We start from the raw sequence: 24,605 nt of genomic DNA, 5'->3' as shown, positions 1-24,605 counted from the left end.
AGGATACACTAAGCTAATTAATGTGACAGTAACACTAAGATGAGTTACATGGATTCATTGATTTGTTTGACAGGTTTTGTGAGTACTTACTATATGCCAGCTGCTAGGAACACAAAAATCTGAAGTCATGGTTCCGGTCTTATGGTCAAGATCAGCAACATGGTCTAACTCGTGGGCAAAAGAAATACCTAAATGCACTGAATACGTGCTGTTATTTACCAGTCTTATGCTCATGGCAGATATCACTAATTGATCATAGCAGTCTCTTTCTTTGAATCAAGCTGAAACCCCCCAGTCTTTCTCAATACAGCATTCCAGGGAGCCACTGTCATTTGATTGGAGTTGACCTACAATATAGAGCTTATTTATTACCCTAGGATTAAAGGAATAAATACAATAGTGATCAATATCTCTGAGAAACACTGCTTATTCATCTCTGCTTCTTTATGCTCTTCCCTCCCATGCACTTGGCCAAAGACACTAGCAAAGCACAAGAAGCAGTGATGAGAATTGGTCTTTGCTTCTATCTTTGCAAAGAAGAATTGAGGTCAGAACTATGCAAGCTCAGAGTGTTCCTAGGAAGGTTCTGACAGCAATCATAGCAGATAAGCCTTGGCTACCTTCCAGAGCTGGAGTTTAGGCCTTGAGATCAATTTAGGAGCCTCAGAATTTCTCTAGATGGCCACAGAAACCCCTGATCCTTCCATCTGGTTCAGAGGAATGGGAATTGCATCTGTGTCTGGTTAAATCTAGACCTAGAATAGCAAATACCTTTCCCATGCCATGGCAGTCATCAGTAATCAATCATGGCATTCTTTCCCACTGACTTCAGGTGTTGCCTATTCTGAATTCTTTTCAACATGGTCTTCAACATAGGTGGTCACAAGCACTAGATTGGCATTGAAATTAAGTACAGAAGCTCGTTTGCCTTCCCTGTCAAATTAACTGTGTGTCTTTAAGAGAAGTAAGAATAAAGGGAAGTGTTCTGTGTTATCCACGTTAGCTGGGCTGTGTACCCCTGGGAAGCGGTCTCTGAAACCCCATGCTTGCCTCGCCCATAGCATCAGTACATGACCCTGACATTGTCTGTTAACAGACTGCCTCCTGATTTTCACTAGCTGGCTCAAGGGCAGGGAGAGTATTCCTTCTTAGATCCAGGTGTTCAGTGCAGGGAGTGGCATATAGGAAGTGTCAAGAGACTTTTGTGAACAAAACTGTCTGGAAAACAAAGATAATGCATTTGAAGATGAAATAAAATAATATGTGTAAGAGTGCTCACCAACTTCAAATTGTCACACAAATCTAAGTTTCAGCTTCAATTAACAAAAGCACCTCCTCAAGATGTTGCCAAAATAAACATTGGCCAGACTTTCTGGTTAACCTTGGGCAGCCTTGGATGGAGTTAGATTTCTGCCGTCAAGCTGAATGCAGTTTTGGAAGACTGACTCAGGCACCAAAGGAGACAAATGAGCAAAACTATGACCTCATCTTCCAGTAGGAGGGAGGAGAAGTCTAAGAAGGTAGATTGAAGCCAAGTCACTAGAACCTCTCCCGTCAAAAGCAGATGACTCTAGAGGGCACCTTGCCTGAACGGCCAGCATGAGCTGTCCCCATATGTCCAGGACACCGCCCAGTAAAGAGTGGGGAACCTATGCAAAGTAGCAGCAATAACACTGAAAATACTTTGTGAATCAATCAGGGTAAAAAAGGTCTCTGAGAAACATAAAAAAAAGAAGATCAACACTCATGTTTGCTTCTCTGAGAGTTGCATGTAGAGCAGGCAGGGGTGAGAAATATCCACCAGCTGGAAACAGAAAAAGCCAAGGGACTTATTTCACATACATGAGGCTCCTTTACACAGTCAATGGTCAGGGAAGTGGCTTGTATTTTAGAGGCGGAAGGTGGCACAGAGAGAACACTGTATATTAGATTGAAATGGGCAAATCTTCAAGCTGAGGGGAAGAACTGAAGACACAGAATCTTGCTCCAGCCAGAGGGTCTTTGGCGGTGGAGGTGGGAGCAGGAGACTTGGCAGGATGAATCCACCTTTTCCTTGTTCCATCCTGGAAATCAAGATGTCAACCTTGTTTCTGGGAGGTGCAAGCACATCTCCTAATTACTGGTGAAATCTTGTCCATTGAAATTCTCAGGGTGCAACCACCCGCCATGCTGGATGCCAAAAGGAGTTAGGTTTTAACTACCCCCGTGTGTCTCCCAGGTTCTCTGGAAGAACGCTGGGATGGAAAATCCCTAAGAGCTGGGAGCCAGGAAGCCTGACTGTGACTCTCAGGTGTGATCTTGATGAGTAAGCCCCTTATCCTCGGTGGTCCAGGGCTGCTTCTGCTGTGAAATGACAGGGCTGAACCAGAGCTCTGTCAGTTAAAGTTCCTTCTGGGGACAGGATCAGTGGGACTTCTCAGTATTTCACTCCCTCAACTGCTCGGAATGACTGCAGTTTGGACTGGGGTGGTGGCCATGGAAAGATGGGGAGAAGTGCTTGGATCTGAGACATCCTGTGGAAATAGAGTTGAAAGGATGGATTGAATATAGGGGCAAGAAAAGAGGAAGCAGCCTGAGAAACCAGGCGAGCTGTGCTTCCATCTCCTGGGCTGGGCAGAGAGCAGGAGAAGCAGTCGGGTAGTGGTGGTGGGGGTGGGGGGTAGAGAAAGAACTAGTTCTGTTTTGGCGACATGAAACGTGAAATCTGAGATGTTAATCAGACATGCAAGAGGGTACATAGGGAATTAGATGGACCTGGAGTTCACGGGAGAGTTCAACGTTGGACATACAAATTAGTGGCAGTGGAGTATAATAGGTATTGCTTAGAACCAGAGGACTGAATGAGAGCCCATAGATGAGGACAGAATCCAGGATGGAGCTTGGGACCCTCTGGTATTTAGAGGTTGAACAGAGGAGGGTGATGGAGTCAGTAATGAATAAAGGGAATTTACAGGATGGAGAGCGAAGAGGGAAGAGAGTGAGTGGGCAAAATAATAGGAAGTGGGTACTGGATGGCCAAATGTAAACTTAGCTTGAACTTAATAGCAGGCTTTTTTTTTTTTTAAGACGAAGGGGAGATAAATAGTTTGGAAGCCACACTGAGGACCAAGGAAGACATCTCTAAGTCCTAAAGTACGGGACGTGGAGAGAAAGGGCTGTCTCCACCAGATGGGGCTAGGGAGAAGTTGAGTCCTTTGGAGAGAGCTGAGCTTCAGTTCAGGCAAGACGCAAATATAAAACAGTGTTGACGATATAAAGTTCTAGCTGACTACAAATGAAACATGATGAATCTTAAAGTTATAAGGCTGTATCTACTAAGTCCTGATATCAACCTTGTCAGGTAGATTATCACTATTCCCATTTTACAGACAACAAAAAGGAGGCTCAGAGAGGTTAAGTGACTTGCCCAAGGTCACACAGCCATTGATGACAGTACTAGGACTCAAACCCTGGTCCTTCTGACTAGAGAGCTTAAGCTCTTAAAAACGACATATATTTACTGTGCCAATATACTCAAAGACCCGTGTAACACAGTCCCCCCAATAAAAGACATATCTCAAGGATATTGTCTTAACCTACATCTAAGCATGAAGAAAAAAAACCGACCAACAGACACCTACCGATGTAGTTTATGATAAATCCCTGGCCCTTTCCAAAGATAAGGCCAGCAGGGTCCGAGTGGAACTGGATGGTCAGGTCTGGTGTGGACGAGTACAGCTTCTGGGGGCCACTGTTCCCAAGATACTGCCCCAAGATGTGGGGCATGACCTCATCACCGTCGTAGATGGTCAGGATGTCGCTGTTGCTCAGATTCAGGCTGGGGGCGGGGACAGAGAGAAGAAGGGGGTTTGTGAAGCAAAGTTATAGGTGTTCGACATGCCTTTGATTTATTTATTTTTTTCAGGTAACACACACTTTTTTGAGACATACTATGTGTCAGGCCCCAGGCTAGTAAGGTAGGCATGGACTCCAAATGTGACCGAGAGGTGCTGATTCGCCCTGCAAGGCACAGAGATTGGTGAGTGGATTGGGCTTTTGAAGACTCAGCCGTGTAATTGTCTTCCCTGCATGGAGCTCATTGCAGAGTCAAATGCTGGATTATAAGTAGAATTGCCTTCAATATCCCCGTCATCAACAACCATTTCATGGGTGAAACTAAGCATTGGGCACTGGGCTACATACCTGGGTCTTTCATTCTTCTTTGATGCAGCAACCTGATTGCTTGCTAATTGCCATTCGCATTTTCATGTAAGGTGAAATTATCCTTCCATTTACCATGCGGATAATTCCTCAAAATCAAAAGGGTTATCTATTATGTTTAGGCAGTGGTGCAGAGGGTGGGTTGCAAACCCCTTATTCATGAAATACAGCTCAAGCCTGCTATTGTTGCTTATTCATAGCAATTCAAGGAGGATGCATTTTCAAAGATTCAAATGAAACAAAGTACCTGGACACTAAATATTATACTGCAATGGACAGCTAATAAACCAGAAAGGACTTCAGTATGTCACAGAAATGTGTGCCATGTCAGTTGTGCTGGACAAAATTGGTCTCTGATGAGAAGAATGCCAGCTTGCGTTATCGTAGACAGATATTAACTCATGTCTCTTTTCTTCCTTTCTCCTCATTCCCCTCTCTGTCCTCCTTTTCTCTCTTACATCTTTCTTCTTTTCTTGTGACTCTCTCCCTAAGATTTTTGAGCACCTACTATGTGCCAGGCATTGTGCTGTGCTCAGAAGACGTGAGGAGTCACGGAGCAGTGGTAAATTTAGACTAAAAGCCAAGGATTGTAGTAGGAATTATGATCAAGGTAAGTGCAGAGGAGGGAATCAACTCAGATTGGGGGCATCAGGGAGGCCTCCCCGGAGGAGGTGGTGCTTGTTCCCAATTACCAAGAAAGTATAAGGGGACACGAGGCTATAAGCAAGGGGTGGGGAGAAGGCAAAGCATGGGGCAGAGAAAGAAGGGAGGGAGGTCAGGGCTCCTGAAGGAACTTGCCTGGTCGCAGTACGTGGGCGTGGGTATAGACATGGGAGCCTGGAGAGATCTGCAGAAGTCAGACCATGAAGGGCTTAGAGAACCCAGTTTAGGCATTTGGATATTATCATGCTGGGGATGGGAGACAGTGAAGGGTTTTAATCAGGAGCCTCTTGACTGAGCAATTCAGTGCCAGAGGAGAGGCTTCCAGGAAACGGCCCTGAGTGAAGTTCCTGGAACTGATGCAGACTGACAACAGTCCCCTCCCCGCTGACAGCTTCATCCAGCTGAAGCACTGTTTGCTGGTCTGGGAGTGGAGAGAAGGGGTGGAAACCGCCAGTGTTGGGGCTTCAATGAGTAAGAACGAAACAACAGAAACACAAGGTAGCTGCCGAAGGTTTGTTTCCAGAATGAAAGGGATGTATTTTATTCTTCTTTTTATAGCAAAATATCCTCCATAGCATCTCTCACAATTCCTCATGTAAAGTTGTCCTAATGGATGACTTAGGGAGACTCTAATTGCCCCCATAATCTCCATCGGCTACCCCTGCACCAGCCCCCAAAACATCCCCTTCTAATAAAAGCTCTCTGCTTGCTTTGTACACATGGCTTCAAGACAAAGTCCCTGAACTCCTTCTCCTCTCTGTCAGCTTCCAAGCAGGCTACAGCCTCTACACCCCTATTGTATCGGAATTCTGGAGCTGCCATCTTCTCTTGCACACAATAGGAGTTCAATACGTGCTCTGGTATGAAAGAGCTTTGCCAGGTAGTCTGTTTGACAGCACAAATAGTGGGGTTGATGTCAGCTCTCAACCTATAGTAGGGAAGAGCCTCTTAACTCTAAGTACCATGAAAATATCAATAGCTCATGAAAGTGCTGGATTAGGCTAGTGCGAAACATGGTAGATGGCAGATATTTATTCCTTAAGCTGACTTCACAGCCGATCCGCTGGGAACAGTGGGTTCCAGACAGCACACAACTTGGCTTTATTCTATCATTCATTTCAATGATCTAAATGCAGTAGAATCATCTTCAAGGGTGAAAATAGCTTTCATTTTAAACCCTCGCACAAGTCTTTGTTCTTTGTAAAACAGGAAGGAGCAGTGTGCAGGAAAGAGCACCCTGCCTTGGAAATCAGAAAGCTTTGGTTTGATTCTTGGCTTTGACACTTTCGTGGAGGATATGTGGTCTTTCTGAAGTTCTTTGTCTGTGAATCGAGCTTACTATTTCCAGCCAATGTCATGGGGTTTTGGAGGGAGGTAAGGCATGCAGAAGGTCTGGGATCAAATTCCAGGTTCACTGACAGCACCTGAGCAAGTTTAGTCAAGTCATTTGAACGGTATGTCATGTTGCAATGTTATCACCACCACCATCACCACCACCACTACCATCATCGTCACCATCATCACCATCATCGCCACCATTATCATCCTCTCTTTGGATTGTTGTTTACACCAAATGACATCAGAGGAGTTATGTTAGTGATTCTCGACTAGGGGTGGTTTTGTCCCCTAGGAGACATTTTGGCAATGTCTAGAGACATGGTTGTCCCAACTATGAGTGGTACCACTGGTGAGTTGATATCAGGGATACTGTTAAACATCTTATAATGTACAAGATAGCCTCGCACAACAAAGAACGATCTGGTCCAAACTGTCAATAGTTCTAAGGTTGAGAAACTCTAATTTATGTGAATGCATTTTATAAACAGTGTGCAACAGAATATTAAATACAACTTCTCCTGCTGTTCTAGAATTTTAGCAGATGTCCTAAGCTAAGGATAAGCCAATAGGTACTGAACATTTTTACTTTCTAAAGGGATATACCTGGCCGTTGATTGAGTTTGGGTTCTCCAGAAGCAGAGCCTGAATGAAGATGTGTGTCCCTTGGAGTTTGGCTTATCTGGGAGGCCACCCCAGGCAGCACTGGTGGGCAAGTGACGTAGGAGGAAGGGAAGGGGTCAATGCATGGTGCATCGATGGGCAAGGTGCGCTGAGGGCACTGGGCTCAGTCCTGCAGGAACCGTGAGAGGTAGTGCAGAACACATCTCGGTGGTGCAGAGAGGAAGCTTGGGTATTTATCCTCTGACTCCCATCACTCATTGGCCGAGGGCTGCTCTTAGGGGTACTGAATCTCCAGCTCTTTTGGCCTGCCTCCGGGGTATCAGATAAAGCCTTCAGGTGGAGAGGTTTGCAGTAGGAAGCCATCATGGGTGCAGAGTGACAAGTGCCACAGGGCTCAGATAGGGTATTAATGGTACCTGCTACCATTATCTAAGCAGATCCTCTAGCTTTCCCACCTCTAGCTTGCAGAAAGCAAAAAGTACACTGGGCCATCATAGAGGTTTGCAGGAAGACTGCCTCGAGGGAAGCATCACTGTGGGAGGGAGATCACCCTCACCCTAAGCCTGGTGAAGAGGGTGTCAAGGGAACTCTAATGGCTTGGCAGGTATCTTTGGGGTTTGGAAAACAGTGGCTGCATTTGATCGCTCACTAAGAGAAGGATAACAATAAAAATCAGTGTGGAGCGGCCGGGGAAAGAGCCGAGAGAGGAAAGGGGCTGTTGGGAGTGAGCCGCCGATCCCTGATGAGAGTGGGGATAAGACATGTTTCCCGGGTCTCAGATGTGAACCCTGAAGAAGGCAGCCACTGTGGGTGTCCTTAAAAGCATTCCCATCCTGAAAGGGGGCTGGGACCCAGCAGAGGGGAAAGTCAAGAGCAGCCAGGCACAGCAGGCTTTGCTCACATCAAGTACCCCTTAAGAAAGAAAGAAAAAATCAATATGTTATATCTTCCGTAGCATAACAGTGTTGACAATTTAGGTTTTCCTGTGAGAAGGAAGAAGCCCTCCAGGCCCTTCCTCACCACAGAAATCCTAGCCTGAGGAGCCCTGCCCAGGGAGGGGTGAAGTTTTCAAATGAATAACATTTACAGCTATCTGATTATTAGATTGAACTTTCTATGTTATGACCAGAAGAACGAGGAGAGCTACACTTTCATCCTGAGAAATAAACAAAAAATGGAGAATGTGCATGAAACGGCAGTGGGAGAAAGAATAAATTTACTCTCTGCTATATCCTTGTTGATCCATCTTTGTGATCGACTAGTCCCAACGATATACACAAATGCTGGTAATTTACCAGCCCACTCCCACCCCCCCAGTCTTAAGAGAAGCCTGAATCTTCACTTGCCCCATCCGGCTGTATCTGATACACAGTGCTTTCAGCCCTAAGGAAAATGCAAAGACTTGAAACGCAGCAGAGAGATTGGAGATTGGCCACAGGGCAGAGTGAGGCTTTCTGCAAGGAATGAAGTGAGATGTCAGGCAGATAACAGTCCGAGGAGGTGCTGAGAAATCAGGATGGTGGTTTGACACCAGAACAAAGGGGAGATGGAGCGGTGCTGGCAGGCGGGTGGGTTTGCTCTGACTGGACGGGGTATAGCCGGATCCCCTCGGGGAGAATTCCTCAGGAAAACAGAGTTCCCCATGGCCAGCCTCCGCCTGCTCCAGTCCGTCTTAGCTGCCAGAGGGAAGGGCTTTCCATGGGCACAGGGTTTTGAGCTCCCGACAGCAGATCTGCTTCTGTGTCTTCCACACTTCAGTTCATCCCTTTCTTCTGGGTCATTGCTATCAGCTTTTCTCTACTGTCTTCCAGTTGGACTGTGGGACAGCATTGCCTACTGACGCTATCTTTGCCTGACCCCAACTCCTCTCCCATCAGCAGCCATATGACTCCTTCTGAAACACAAATCTGGCCCCTTCACTCAACAGATGAATGGATAAGCCAAACGTGGTCCATACATACCATGGAATATTATGGAGCCACGAAAAGGGAAGTATCAATATGTGCTACAACACGAATGAAACTTAAACACTTTATGCTAAGTGAAAGAAAGCCAGACACAAAAGGTCACATATTATATGATTCCATTTATAAGAAATATCCAGAACAGGTAAGGCCATAGAGACAGAAAGCAACCTGGTGGCTCCAAGTGCTGGAGGCAGGGGTGGGGCGGATGGACAGTGATTGTTTAATAGATACAAGGTTTGCTTTGGGGATATGAAAATGCTTAGGAACTAGATAGAACTGTTGGGTACACACATTGTGAATATGCTAAACACCACCAAATTGTATGTTAAATAGTTAATGTTCTATTGTGTGAATTTCATTTCAATTTAAAAAATGCACCTCATTTCAGGGTAAAGTGCAAACTTTGATTCTAGCGTCAAGGCTCTGTGTATCTATGCTTTGCAACCTCTCACCTCTCTGCAGCCTCATCTCTCACTAGCCCTTCCAACCCAATATTTTACACTCCAGCCAGACTGAATTATTTGTCAGTCCCTCCAAAGAACGTGGAAGCATGCCATTCCCTCCGCCCTGAATAGCTTCCTCCTCTCTCTAGACCTGGGTAACATCTACTATCCTTCAGTGTCAACCTTCTGTGGTTTGCTCATGCATAGAGCTCCTTCCGAGTCTGGGCTGGGAGCCCCTTCTGTGCTCACCCCTCATATGGAGCTCAGCATTTGGTGTTTCAATGGTCCTGGTCACGTCTGCACTAGACCAGAAGCTCCCCGACGCCAGGGAGCATGTCTGTCCCACTCACCACTGTATCCCTAGCTCTTAGAATGGTGCTGAGTGTGTGTTATGCAAATCAGTGCCAGCCCAGGATGGATTGTGAGTCTGACTCCATTCCTGCCTGGGGTGCTGACCCCAAATACACTCTTACTTGCATCAATTTGGGAGGGAGGACTCCTCATTCTGGCTGTTTTCGGCACTTGTTCCCAGGGGTTGATTTATCCTAAATCATCCTCAAATGATTTCTTTCCCACTCACCTCCTGGGCCCCTGTTGACTACATTCTCCATTGTCCTTAGATAGGAAGGTCATCAGAATCAACTCTGATACCACGATAACTCTGCCTGCCTGTTAAACCATTCCAATGCCAACCCATGACCTTGACCAGCAGTGTTCTAGCTTCCTCTTCTTTCCCACCTTGACCCTGCTCTAGGCACATCCCGTGGCCCCTTGCAGAGCCTGAGCAGCCATTTGCGGGCTGCTGTCCGGTGCCTCTCCACTTCTAATGTCCTCTTTGCGCTCCTCCCTGTTTCAGGGCAGTAAAAACACTGGTCCCTCGGGATATCAGAGAAATGATCTCCCCAAACCCTCATTTAGCATTTGAATAACAACAATGCTGCCTCTTGAGTATTAGGCACTCAGACGACAACTCTACAAACTAAAACTTAGAATCATCCTCATTTTACAGATGAGGAAACTGAGGCTCAATCAGAAGAAGTCACTTGCCCAAGGTCGCATGAATGTCAGACTCAGGATTCAAACTTAGGTCTGTCAGATGCCAAAGCCTGAAATATGAACCACTATTTTATACGATATTCTGTGAAAACCATGGGTATGTGTCTCCAAGTGTACCTGGGTTCAGTCTTGTATGAGAAAATGTGAATAAGAAGTTACAAATAAAATCTGCAGGATGAGGAAGCCCCATTTGACTCTGCAGCCCCCCATCTTAGAACATCTTTTGTTCTTAAGATATTATTGCTAAAGTTTATTTGATTAAACCCACGATTTCCAACATATTTCCTACCAAGGTAATAGTCCTGCTCTCTACAGACTTCCTGTTTTAAAATGATTTTGTCTCCTAAATGTCATATAGCTCTTGGTAACAATTAAATTTATTTTGTTTTGTTGCCTTTATTGATCATCAATAACAGAGTATGTAATAAAACCAGTGTTAAACTGGTTACTTAGTCTGGGTGGCTTAATTTTGGTAGCTATGAGATTTCTCTTGTGTTTTTTGAAATATTTAAAAATAGTCTGGGAAGGATGCATAAGAAACTAGTTCTAGTGGTTGCCTCAAGAGAGGGGAACAAGAGAGAGAGCTGTTTGCTGGTGAAAGGTAGGAAACAATTTTCACAGCCGACCCTTTTGCACCCTCGGATTTTGAATCATGTGAATGTATTACTGCTTCAAAAAGGATAAAAACAGCCTGAGGGACCATCATTATTGCTTTCCGCTAGGGTCTGGAGAGCCAAAGAGGTGAGGATAGAATGCAAATTTGAATTTGAAAAATTAGCAACCTTTTTTCTGATGAAGCAATTCTTCGCTTGGCCACTAGAGGGTGGTGTATGCCTAAATATGGTATGGGCTGCTAGTACCCCTGCAGCGGGCACCCCCATCTTTACCCCAACTAATCAGGGGCCTGGATATGCAGAGACGGTGGTAGGTGAGCTTTGTAACTAAGGATCTGGAGTTAATATCCCACAGAGGGTGTAGAAAGAAACGATGACCAAGCCACCTTGCTTTTCTTTCTTTCTAAACCAACATCTGACCTTTGCCTAGAAATCTGGACTTTAAAGGGCTTTGCCCAGTGGTGTTCGCACGACGATTTTAGGTACACAAACATGTTTGAAAATGTCTAATGGTTATGAATTTATTTAAATGTGACTTATAAAAATATATAAATATGTGGTTTGCACATCAAACTTTTAATTTCATGGACATCATTTTGCTTAGAGTAAGCCAAGTGAAAAAGGCAAGCCATTTTATATGCACTTTAAAGGGGAAAAAGTAGCTGGTAATAGAAACTGGACTGAGGAAATAGCAAAAATTAGCTCACAGAATAAAATCCAGTTTCTCAGCCGTCCAGGACTTCTAGGTGGTCCACAGTCAGGCCCCCGCCCATTTTTGCTGTCTCAAACAACTTTGTACCCCAGACTAGGGGTCCCCAACTCCTAGGCTGTGGACCAGTACCAGTCCATGACCTGTTAGGAACTGGGCCGCACAGCAGGAGGTGAGTGGCAGGGGAGCGAGAGAAGCTGCATCTGTATTTGCATTCACTCCCCAGTGCTAGCATCACCGCCTCAGCTCCACCTCAGGTCATCAGGCATTAGATTCTTATAGGAGCACCAGTCTCTGGTGCCAAAAAGGTTGAGTACCACTGTCCCAGACCCTTCATAGCCTCTAGACCTGCTTTTAGCCCATGCTGGTCCCTCTCCCTGGATTGCCTCTCCTCACCTCTCTGCTTGATGACATTTTACTAATTGCTCAAGGTCCCTCTGTGCTCCCTACACCACCCTGCATTTACAGCCGTGTAATAATGAGGCGAGTTCTCTATAAGGCATCCTACATGCCAGGAGCTGTTCTAAGCACTTCGTATGCACCATTTCATTTTATTCTCAAACACTGTAAGTACTATTATTGTCACTCATTTCACAGATAAGAAAACTGAGGTACCCAGAGGTGACGAAACTTTCTGAAGCTCAAAAGCTGGTCACACAAAGAGCCAGAATTCAAACCTAAGTAGCTGGAAGACAACCTCAGCACCAAGCCACAGGACTCTACTTGCCTGCGTCAGTTTCCACACGGGGCTGCAAGCTCCCCAAAGTCACATGCTCTTCACCCCTGTATTCCTGAAGTGCAGCGCAGGGCTTGGAACATGAATGAATTATGGTGAATCTATCTGTTTTCCGGATGAGCAAACTGAGGCTTAGAGGGATTTAAATGTCTTTCCTAAGGAAACTCTATCTTGCAAATAAGACAGGATCTCCACGGGACAGTAGAAATGGTGATTAAATACATCACAGGATTTTAAAAAGGCATAAAAGAGAACCAAAGCCCCATAAATGCAGTCGTATGTGCAATACAACTTTTATAAAACACATATGTTTTTCCGGAAGGCTATTAACAAAAAGGCCTGTTATAGTTCCTTTGTGTCCATTTTCTCATCGAATTCCCTCAATCACACACTGAGGTGGTTAAACAAAAGGTTATTAATCCTATTGGACAGAGGAGTAAACTGAGCCCAGAAAGGCCCAGACCCCAAGGCCTCTGCTCCTTCACGATGCCACGCAGCCAGCACCAAACACTCCTCAGCACCAAGGAACTGCCGAGGGGCCTTTTGGTCCAGTGCTAATTCGGTTTCAATTTAATTTGATAAAATGGCAGACAGCACAAGAAAGCATGTCAACGCCAGGGAGGACACAGAAAACCAATCTCTTCGGCTCTCTAAAAGGACCTGAACGCATAAAACATGACCTGTTTTCTTATTTCTTTCATTCTTCCCCTTTTCCTTTTCCCCTCCTTCTCTTCCTTCCTTCCTTCTTCTCCCCAGAGAGTCACCAAGTACTCGTCTGTATCACACTCAGAAGCCAATCCTTGCTCAGCGGTTCTCAGTCCTGACTACAAATTGCCGGAGAGATTTAAAAACGCCGGATGGTGATGCCCAGGCCACACCCCAGACCAATGAGACTGTCGGCATCTCCAGGGTAGAACCCAGCTGTCAGTGTCACTTAAAGCTTTCCAGGATGTGGCCCGGTCGCAGGGACTGAAAACCACTCTTCTGAGGTGACAGCGTGGATGAGACCCAGCCCCCGTTCTCTACTGCCTTTCTTCTCTCTTGGTTACTCCTTTCCTTCCACCTTCCTACCCTTCTCAGTCAATTCCCCTCCCATCTCCAAAGTGAAAGAGAAGAAGAAAGTGACCCCCTGCGCCGGACATGACTTTCCTCTGGGACCACCCCGTAGGCTGAGCTGCTTCTCATTTCCATGTCCCTGGACCGAGCCATCTCAGAACACGGCAGGCAAAGCTTCGTCAAGGTCAATGACATGACATTATAGACCACGCACTGAGAACCGGGGAAACTCCACAGCTTCTGGCTGCTTTGTCTACAAAGAAATCAGTCCTCAATTACTCTGGTGTTTCGCTCTATCTTCACAAGCGGTGCTAAGATAATGGGCTCTGGGCTTAAATCCTAGCTTTGCTGGTTCCTAGCTGGGTGATCTTGAGAAAGCAGCTTAACCTCTCTGAGCCTTAGCATCCTCACCTGTAAAATGGGGGTAATATTGTTGAGAACTGTATATAACATAATTAGTACCAGGAATTCAATTAAAAGAGCATCTTTCATCTTAAAAAAAATTTATAATGAGCTATATGGTCTGCTAAGAGGTGAGGGGGGTGTGGCAGGGTGGTGTGGCAACGAAATCTGGTGTCGGGAGATCTCGGTGAGAGGCCACCCCTTCTGTGACTTCTTTGCTGTGATGACAGACAAGTTGCTTGCCCAGCCTGGGCCTCACTGTCCCCAGATGAAAATCTCAGAATCCGTGAACTGTAAAAAAAGTTATTTACCAGTAGCCATGGCCAAACTATTTCATGCTTTCCTTCCATTCAGAAGGTGGGACCCCACATTTTTCCCACTTCCTCATTTGATAGGAATTCAGGGATTGATTTGGGAATATGAGGATTCAGATATATAGTTTGGTGAAGTCTGGGTTTCCTGGACCCAAGGGTGACCACGGTCAAACTCTGTGGTCCTCCCATGACTTTCTATGTGGAGATGTCTACACCTCTTCTTCTTTTGAGATGTTTTCCCCCAAATTTATAAAATTAGTGGTCGGGGCATGAAGACTTCTTCATTCTAGTATCTCTGAGTTAAGGTATAAGAACTGACCTTGAGGGAGAGCATAATCCAAGCATAATTAAAACAAAGCAAAATTAAGGGTGGATTGGGATTTGTGGTGCGTGTGTATGTGTATGTGTGTTGTGTGGTATATGACGTGTGTGTGTGGTGTGTGTGCATGTGGTGCTGGATGTGCACTGTGTATGGTATAGTATGTGTGATGTGTGTGTGCAGGGTGTGAGTGGCATATGACGTGTGTGTTGTGTGTGGTTTGTTGTTGGCATGTGTGGCATGATGTGTATGTTATGGTATTGTTTGCATTGTTGTCGGTGTGCACGTAAGGTGTGTGGTGTGAGGTATGTATGTGTGGTATGTGGTATATGCATGATTATGTATGTTGTATATAGTTATTATTGGTATACATGGTATAGTGCGTGTGTTTTATGTGGTATACTGTGTGTTGTAGGCATTGGCGTATGTGGTGTGTGTGTGTGTACACACATGCAGAAGTGCAGAGGAAGGTGAGCCCAGGGCTGTGCATTGCTGGAGGGAGACCTTAGGGAGCCCACCCTAGCAGGAGCTGACAGCTGCTGGATGTGTGTTTCCTGTCATTCTGAATCCCCAACATGACACATCCTCTTGAAGGCGTCACTTTGTAAAGCCTTGTTGTGGCTCATCCGAGCTGTCAAATGACTCCACCTAAGCCCAGGGTCGGGAGTGTGGGCTCTGTGTGAGACTTGTCCTGAAGGCAAAATCCCAACTGTCTGGATGGAACCTGGAGGACTCACCCTGGCTCTCCGTGGGAGGCACCAGACAAGTGCAGGACTTCCTGGGGTCACAGCCATCACAGGACCACAGTCGGGGCCTCTGCCACCTGCCTCTATTCCTGACTCCTCCCTCTGGCCCGTGCCTCCTGCCAGGGTGTGCTGTCTAAACCGCAGGTCTGCCCATGCTGCCAGCCTGTTCAGAGCTCTCAAGGGAGGCTGGCTGCCATCAGCATCATGTGGGTTCCACTTTGTGTGGCATGGTTGAGAGGTGATATAGGGCGTGACTCAGCATCCAACAGCCAGGTCTGAACCCTGGCACCCCTACCTCTAGCTGCCGAGCCACTGAACCCCTCTGAGCATCTCTGTCCTCATCTGTGGCATGGGGAACATGACCGTGTGAACCCACTGGTTGTTTGGATGCTGGAATAAGTTAACAGTGGTACTGTGCTCAGAGCCGAGTTTGGCACGCAGTAAGGGCTCAGTCCATGATGTTCCTGTTATCTCCTGGCCTTGGAAGGTCTAATGCGACACCAGCTACACAGTGTACCCTCAATAAACACCTGCCAAGAAGTAAGTGCGTGAGGCCACTGCATGTCAGGGATTCATTAAGCAGCAGTCGTGGCTCCCTGGGATGTCACATCTAATTCCATCCGAACGCCTTGGGCTCCCCCGCGTGCTCCAGCAAGGCAACGTGCCAGCTCGAGATGGGGCGCAGATGCCCTCCCTCAGACGCTCTTGCAATCGCTGAGGCTGGGAAGAGCCTGGCATGGCCGGGGAGCAGGAAACGGGAGCGTGGGGGGAGGACCTATCCTGGAACTTGTGTGTCCGACTTGCCACCGACCGTGACAATTCCTTGCCCACTGTGGGAAGGGGCATAAGAAGTTAGGTGGGATCCTGGGGTAGCACTCTGGGAATGTAACCCACTGCATTCCTGACTCTCACATCCAACCCCCAAGCTCAACTTTTGTACATGCATGGTGTGTGTGTGTGTGTGTGTGTGTGTGTGTGTGTGTGTGTGTGTGCGTGTGTGTGTTTCCCTAATGAAGCTCAGTTTGTGCACACACCATGGAAAGAATTCATCATCACCACCAGAGCTGCCAATTAAATTATCGAGTGTGTATCGCATGTTGGGCCCTTGCCAAATGTTTCATCCTCTCAGAAACTCGAAGAGGTAGGTGCTGTTACCGTCCTCATTTTACTGGTAGAAAACTGAGGCTCAGAGAAGTGAAGTGACTTATCCAAGGTCACATGGCCAATAAGTGGAAGAGTTGGGACTTGAACCCAAGAATTCCTCCCATAAGCAAAGAAAGGCCTTTTCCTCTTTCTGAGAAAATTCGGATCTTTCCAGAGTGTCCTTCCACATGTTTGAAGCATCATGTAGAGAAGGGTACATTTTCCGAGCCTTCTAAATGCCAGGCATCAAGTCTTAAATAAAAATCTTGTCTGCTTCACTTCCTAGCAGGGGGATCATAGGCAAGTTACCTCATCTCTCTGAGCCTCTATTTCTTCATCTGTAAAATGAGGATAACACGGCCACCCAGAGGGTCACTGTACACAGTGATGTTATTTGGAGCTTTGGACTAAAGTTGGGAGACCTGAGTTCTGAGTCTCACTATTCTCTGGCTGTGGTAGCTTAAGTACAAAAATGGATTCAAAGCTTCGCCCCTCTCTGTGTCCACACCCTTTGCAATGAGGCTTCAAAGTATCTGCCATCAAGAAAGGAAGTCTGTTTCTCTACCCTTTGAATCTGGGCTGGTTCTTGCTTTGTGACTTGCCATAGGATATGGCAGACAAGATGCCACGTCAATTTCTAGTCTAGGCTCAGGAGTGCTACTGCTCATTGTTTTGGAACCCTAGCTAGTCCCCATGGGAAGGAGCCCGAGTTAGCTGTTGTGGAATGAGAGACACGTGCAGCCGAGATGAACCATCCCAGTCGAGGCTTGCCTAGACTGTGCAACACCAATTTACCCCAAATACATGAGAAAAGTCAGCCACGATTAGCAAAGCCACCTACCCAACCCATAGCTGCCCACAGACACATGAATGAGCCAGCTGAGTCCGGAAAAACCACCTCACTGACCTGTAGACTTGCGAGCAATGAATGCTACAAGCTTGCTATTTTGTGCCACTGAGTTTGGGGGTAATTTGTTATGCAGCCATAGCTGACTGACTGAGTGGTCTGGGGCAATCTCTTCTCATCTCTGGCCCTCAGTTTCCTCATCTGCAACATGATGATATTTGGGTTCTATGAACTTGGTCGTTCCTTCTTGAATTCCTTGGAACTTTTGGCTCTGGGGAAATTCCATCTCCCTCCACTAGTGGACTGGAATGTTTTTATTTCTATCATGGCCATTCATCCCCAAATTTCTGCTGGTGTCTGGAAATCTGTGTTCCTGGGGCCAATGCTACCCTCGACTCACCCTCCTTGTTTGGCTCTCAAGCTGAATTTTTGCAGCCTGACATAGCTATATCTCTGAAGGACTGAAGTGCCTCTGGACAAGGCATTTAATTTTTAGGGCTTGGAATTAACTTAGCACAAAGCAAGTTGGCAGCAGCTAAAGAGAAATATTCTGCAGCTATCAATCATATGGTCATTGGGGTTTGTTATTAGGTCTTTTTATTTCTTGGTTAGAGAACTGTTCTGGGGCCCATAAATAGGGAGAGATTTGGGGCTGGGCTTTGCAGTGGAACCAGGGGAGGCAAGCTGGAGCTTAGTATGTATATTTGCAATAGGTGCTCAGGAAGTGGGGGGAGGGTGTACCACTCTGAGCCTCAGTTTCTTCTTCTGTAAGACGGGGCTAGGGCTTTCTCCCTTATGGAGCACCTCACTACCATTCATCGGGCAGTATAACACTGGCTTTGGCCCCAGAGACATGGGTTTGAATCCTGACCCGGCCTCTTCTTAGCTGTGTAACCTTGGGCAAGTGACTTCACCTTTCCGAGCCTGTTTCCTTATCTGTAAAAAGGGAATAGTCATAGTGAGATCATGTAGGTTTCTTCAGAAGAGTAAAATGACTATGTGGGTAAAGCACTTAGTAACTAGCAAATAGCAAGCACTCAATGAATGTTAGACATTGATTTTGATGATGATGATAATGATGGCCATCATCATCCACGAAATAACGCACGCTGTTTAGCGTAAAATCTGGCATATAAAGGGGTGAAAACAGTGTTAGTCGTGGTTACTTGCCTATCGTATGCCAGAAACCTTACTAAGAACTTTACACATGATTTAATTACCTTACACACTCATCATCTCTCTCTTTTAAAAATTCAACAGATATTTAAAAAAAAATCCAACAGATATTTATTGACTACTTACTATGTGCCAGGCACTGAGGATAAAGAGAACAAAGTATCCCATTGTGAAGCGGCTATCACCACCTTCAACAAGTCCACAGAGCTAGTGAGCAGGGGAGTCAGGATTCAAATGCAACTCTTTTTGACTCTAGAAGCTTTTGTGTCTCCTCCGCCCTATGGCATTTTCAAGGTTGTGGCCTCTGTGCTCAGCTCTTGCAGCCAAACTCAGGTTGTCATTTTGGTCCTGACTCTGCCTTGCTGTGTGATGCTCAGTAAGTTACTTCCCCTCTCTGGGCCTTTCCTAGCTCTTCCATTCAATGATGCCTTCACCAATAATTCCTTAGTTCTTTTATTCTCCTTTCTATGCTTTACTCTGTGTGTGTGTGTGTGTGTGTGTGTGTGTGTGTGTGTGTGTGTGTGTGGTGTGTGTGAGGGGGAGGGAGGGAGAGAGAGAGAGAGACAGACAGACAGACAGACAGACAGACAGACTTAACACATCCTTAAGGATTTAAAAGTTGCACGCTCAGTTGTGTTTTAAAGTAAGTGGCAGATTCCTGATGGAGCTGGGAGGTTCTGGCCAGGGGGATTCTGACTCATTTTAAAATTATGCACCTCCTTCCCCCCTCCAACAACAACAGTGCAAGGTGGATGGTCTTAATCAATGCTGCAATTCCAGGCATCCATTTGGTGCCTAATGGTCATTGTTTTCACTTGCTTGAATCCTTTGCTCACTTGAGCCCCTCCTGGAAAGCCCTTCCCCCATTACAGCTTGGCCAACTGACATTCTTCAAAGATTCTGCTTGGATGTCATCCTCTCTGTGACATTTCCACAACTCACAGAGTTAAATCCGGCACCCACAACCTCTCCACCCCCTTCACTGCCATCCACAGCACTTAGCCTGCATCTCACCAGGTTGTCTCTTTATGGCCTTACTTCCCTTTCTGAACTTTGAGTTGCTGGAGGCATGGAAGCCAATCTGCTTCATCCCTGAGACATACAGCTGGTTCCCCAAAAGGCTGTTTAAGTCACTGAAAGTGGTGTGTAAACCCTGGCTCTGTCCATCACTGGCTGTGTGACCTGAGGAAGCCACTTAACCTCTCTGTGCTGTCATTTCCAAAGCCATAAAGTTATGACGATAATATCTGTCTTATAAGGATTTTTGGTAATCATAATCTCCATTCATGAAGCGCCAAACTACGCACTAGACCCCATGTGATGTGCTTTGCATACATTATTTCTAATTTGGGTAATCACCCCTCTGTAATTATCTCTACTCACATTAGCTCTAAATTATGTAATTATTATCTCTACATAATAATGTTCATGTTCATTATTGCTCATGGATATAAACTATGCAAATCAGGACCCAGCACATAGTAGGTCCCTCATATATGGTGACTAGTTAGAACAGTTATCTTCAGTGCCCACAGCATCAACAGACCTGCCCAGTAGGTGAGGGAGAAAAAAGGCCCCACTCGCCCTGCACATGTGGCTGTATCCTCATGACTCAGCAAACACTGCTCTGTGCCTACTATGGGCCACCTACCCAGCTCAGTCTGCAGTGCAAATGCCTTCCTCCCCGCCACTGTGATGAATAACAATTGCAAACACTTAGGCAGGGCTGAGGGGCCCTGAGGACAGAATTATTTTTACTATCAAACTCAAATTGGTTTACTAAAACTGTCAGCGGAAACCAAGCAAGATAAATTAAACTCAGCAGCTCTTGGGCCTCATGTAACCCTTGCTGGTGAGATGCTATTTTCACTCCCTCTGTCGGGGGAAAGAGGTGCCAAGTCCAGATGCCACTCTGCCAAGAGTGTGCCAGAGTTTGCCAGAGAAAGCCTCGGGCTGGTAACTGCAGGCCTCGGCTTCTTTTTGCAAAGCTTTAATCCTATTAACGGCTACCCAGTTTGGGAAAGTTCAGATTCCCCAATGCTGTCTCAAGGCCCAGCCTGATTCCTCTGCTGCCTGGCGATCTTTACTCATTGATGCCGCCCCTCCTGCATAGCTAAGCTCCGAATACACAGGGCTCCCTTCAGCTCCTTTCAAGTGCTGGTGAGGATCCCAGACCCTGGAGACACCGCAAGCAGGGTTTGAATCCTAGCTCTGCCAGTTCCCAGCCACGTGATCGTGGTCGCTCTTCCACATTTTGGAGCCTCAGTTTACTCATCCATAAAACAGAGGTAATAATAGAAGCCACTGCATGTGCTTGTTGTGAAGGTGCCTGAGATGTGAACCGCTAGGATGCGTTACATGCTTAGCATATATTCGATATTATGGACAAATGAGGAGACAGTTGGGCTTTCCTGCCTCTGAACCTTAGCATATGCTGTTCCTTTTTGCTGAAACACTGTTGCTCTCCATCTTTGTGCATCTTCTATCTGTCTTTCAGGTCTCAGCATAGATGAGGTTTTCTCTAGTTTGGCAGTATTGACATTTTAGGATCAGCTAATTCTTTGTGGTGGGGGGCTGTCCTGTGCATTGCAGAATGTTTAGCAGCATCCCTGAATCTCCCCATTAGATCCCAGTAGCACGCCCTCTCTACCAAATGTGATGACCAGAAATGCTGAGTGTCCCCTGGGGGCAAAACTGTCCCATTTGAGAACCACTGACTTAGATACTGCTTTCTCAGAAAAGCTTTTTCACCTTCCTCATCCGAGGCTCTTAGAGCCTCTGTATCTCCTCTTGCCTTGTGCCATGTCAGCTTATGACACGAGCTCCCTGCATCTGTCTTGTTTGTGGCCAGAGCCCAGCCACAGTGCCCTGTTCACTGTGGGCTCTCGATCAGCGTGTGTGGAAGCAAACTGAACTTGGTCGATGACAAAAATCACAGTCTTCACAACATGTCCATGGTGACTGAAACTGGACTGAATCTATTTTGATGTCCCTTCAAATCCTAAGGCCCTGGGATGATGCTGGCTATGTGGCTCATGGAGGGAGGGAAAGCTGCCTTGGGGAGATAATGTCCTCCTCACTGGCCCCATCTTGAAGCCTGTCTGTGATTCCACCATCATCTTCACCTTTGGCTTAGCATCTGGTGTCCAGATTATCCAGAAGATAATCTCCCCAAAGCCTATCCCACTCAGTCCCCAAACTCTACCAGTGGATTTGAGCATCATTGTGTTGGGGGACCTCTGAAGTCCTCCCACTCTAGAGTCTAATTCTAAGTCTGTGATGGCAAACCCTTTGATACTATATAAAACTTTCTTTTAGGGGTCTTCTCACTACTGTTAATTTGCTTGATAATTTTTAGCCAAAATATTATTTCTTAACCAGGTTGCTTGTGATATAATTCAGGTGTGTTTATTGATCAATGGAGGCCATATCCCCAGAGGCTTTTCCCGTATTTTTTTTTTTTGACTTTTTTTCCCCTCCTTGTGCATCATAGCCAGCTGGATGGGAATTTGAATTCACATTCTGGTTTTGAAATTTCATGGCCATGTGACCATGATGAGTTGCCTTTATTTCACTGACTCTTATTTGTTGAGCACCTACTAAGGGCCAGGCACTCATCTACATCTAGGGGTTACAGCAGCGAATCAAACAAACGAACAAACAAAAAACACCCTCTGTTCTCATGGAGGTGTTTGTGGACATCGTAAGTGGAGGAGGTGCAGGTGGAAATGCTTCAACAAATATGACCACGTGCCGTATGCTGAGTGAGGAAAGTGAAGCCAGGTAAGAGTATCGAGAGAGACAGGGATGCTAATTTAAGTAAGGGGAGCTGGGGAGCCTCTCAGAGGTGGTGGTCTGTGGGCAGAGACCTGCAGGAGTCCGTGAGAGCAGAGCTATGCAGATATCAGTGCAGAGCAAAAAGAGCCAGTGCAAAGGCCCTGAGGTACGCTTGTGGGACAGCAAGGAAGCCATTGTGGCCAAATGGAGAAAGCGAGGAGGAGAGCGGGAAGAAATGAAGTGGGAAAAGGAACCACGGCTGGATCACAGAAGGCCCTTGGTAAGAGCTTTGGCTTTGACCATGGATAGTATATGGAGCTACTGTCAGGTTTTGAGCAGAGCATGACGTGATCTGCTTTAGGTTGTCATGGGATGACTCAGGGTGCTGGGTTAAAAATAGCCTCAAAGGGGACAAAAGTGAGAGGGCTGCTGTGACAATGCTGAGATGAGATGGTGGTGGCTTGGACAGTGGCAGGGGCAGTGGAGGTGTCAGAGGTGCTTGGACTTTGGGCATATTTTGACTCTTGAGTAGAACCGCCAGGATGTATAAAAAGCTTGGGTACGGGGCATGAAAGAAAGAGAAGAATGCAGTTCATAGTGAGTGTGCTGGGTCATATGAGCCGATATTAATCATCCAGGCATTTGGCGAGCCTGTTGGCATATTCCATCATGGGCATATTTAAACAATGGAAATTGGCAAAGGCTACAAATCAGGGTGTTGCTCCCCACTCACCTACTTGCCAAGAAAGCCAGTGATTGAACATTTACCAGCTTTCCACTGGTCTAGAATATCTCCAAGTTTTGTTTTGCCTGTGCAGCTGGTAGAATGGACAATACCAGCTCCAAATCCCCATTTGACATTGCTAGCCTGGCCCTGTAAAAGTCTGAGTTTGCATCCTGTTGTCTTGAGGCAACACATTACTTTGCAGAGAAAGAATGTGAAGCCCAGAGAGGCTAGATGGTGGGTCCAGGGTTGCTCAGGAATCATTGTCAGGGCATGGAAGAAGGAAGCTAAGGGTCCTCTCTTTTAGTCAACGCTCACATCTAGGGGTGCCAAGATGACCGTAAGAGAGAAAGTCTGCTCCCTTCCTGGTGCTAATGCCAGTGGTGCCTGGCTTTGGGAAAGGGTTTCCGCTTTAACTGCTTCATGTTCCTGCATCCGCTGCCTCACTGAGGGCTTTGCTGTGAAAATAAAAGCCCATTTGGTGTCAAGCTGAAGGTTAATTGAATATTTGATGCCTGGAGGGGATGAAAGCAGGTTTCCCATTTTCTCGTTTCCTTATCCAGGCCTCTGACACCAAGGGGAGACATAGGCCAATCTGGGTGAAGCCAGACCATCTTTCTGGGAGGTGCACTGTGAGGACAGGATGGCTGAACCCAGCAGAAGGGAGGGGACCGCAGACACTGTCTTGTGGAGTGGAGCTGGAGGGGACCTTTGCAAGAGAAGTCAGGGAATTGGGAGCTGATTTCACCTTCTCCTGGCTGAAGACTGAGATGATTTGCCCAGTAACTTCTGGGAGGGAGCTCTTAAACCAGGACCATAAATTTATCTTAATCATGATAGCACTGGGGAGCCACAGAGGTTTTCCTAGAGAAATCGGCTTTAGAATGAAATTCTCTGAAGCTTCGGCTAAGGAGACCTTAGGGCCTCCCTTGGACTCTCTGCCTCTGTAACCCCTACCCAACCTCCATGCTCCAGCCACATTGAAGTTCCTTTAAGTAACTAAGTGGTCCACCTTCTCTCTCATTTCCAGGGTTTGCACATTCTATTCTCACTGACTAGGACACTTCCTTTTTCCTCATCACTTACCTACCTTCTCTTTCATTCCAGATTAGTAGTCACTTCCTCTTGGAAGCCCTCCTTGATTTCACTCAGGGTCCCTCAGCTGCCCGTCCTCCTCATATCATTGCCCTTATTACACTGCATATAATTTCTTTCTGCCTCACCCACTAGACAGTGAAAAACTGTTCCACTTTTCTCACAACTGCACCTCCAGTACCAAGCCTAGAGTTTGCACGCAGTAGGTGCACAGCTATTTTTTTTCAGAGTTAATAGAGACCATTCAATCCACTCTCTTCCAATATAAACTTTACTGCAGAAGGGACAACTATCAGAGCCTTTCCAGTGCCTAAAGCTATACTTGGCTTATAGTAGACACTCAAAAATTATGTCTTGAATAAATAGACACTTTATTACAGATTCTAAAAGTCAGAGAGATGAGAATGGGAGAAAGGGGGGCAAAAGAGTGAGTGAGGCGATGGGCAAGGGATGCTTGAAACTTGCCCCCAGTAGCCACAGAAACACTAATGTCCCAAGGCCCTTACTACAGATGAGAAAAAACAGGGCCCAGAGAGAGACCCAAAGTCGCATGGTAGAGGAGATGGAATTCTGACCCAGGCTGGCCTGGCCCCAAGTTCACAAGAGGCAACTGTTTAGGTTCTGTAAATCTTTTTGCTCAACTGGAATAGGAGGTCCTG

General features: G+C 46.3%; 1 protein-coding gene across 1 annotated transcript in view; it reads right to left on the bottom strand.

Annotated features, from left to right (window-relative positions):
• SEZ6L (seizure related 6 homolog like) overlaps nucleotides 1-24,605 on the bottom strand; it is a 64,291-nt gene that overhangs the window by 21,207 nt on the left and 18,479 nt on the right. Inside the window, exon 9 of the mRNA XM_015590554.1 lies at nucleotides 3,621-3,817. Coding sequence (XP_015446040.1) covers nucleotides 3,621-3,817 — 197 coding nt within the window. The remainder of the gene's footprint in view (nucleotides 1-3,620; nucleotides 3,818-24,605) is intronic.

The sequence above is a fragment of the Pteropus alecto genome, unplaced genomic scaffold, assembly GCF_000325575.1.
Source record: "Pteropus alecto unplaced genomic scaffold, ASM32557v1 scaffold190, whole genome shotgun sequence".
NCBI classification, from domain to species: domain Eukaryota; kingdom Metazoa; phylum Chordata; class Mammalia; order Chiroptera; family Pteropodidae; genus Pteropus; species Pteropus alecto.
This window is presented reverse-complemented; position numbering and strand designations above follow the sequence as displayed.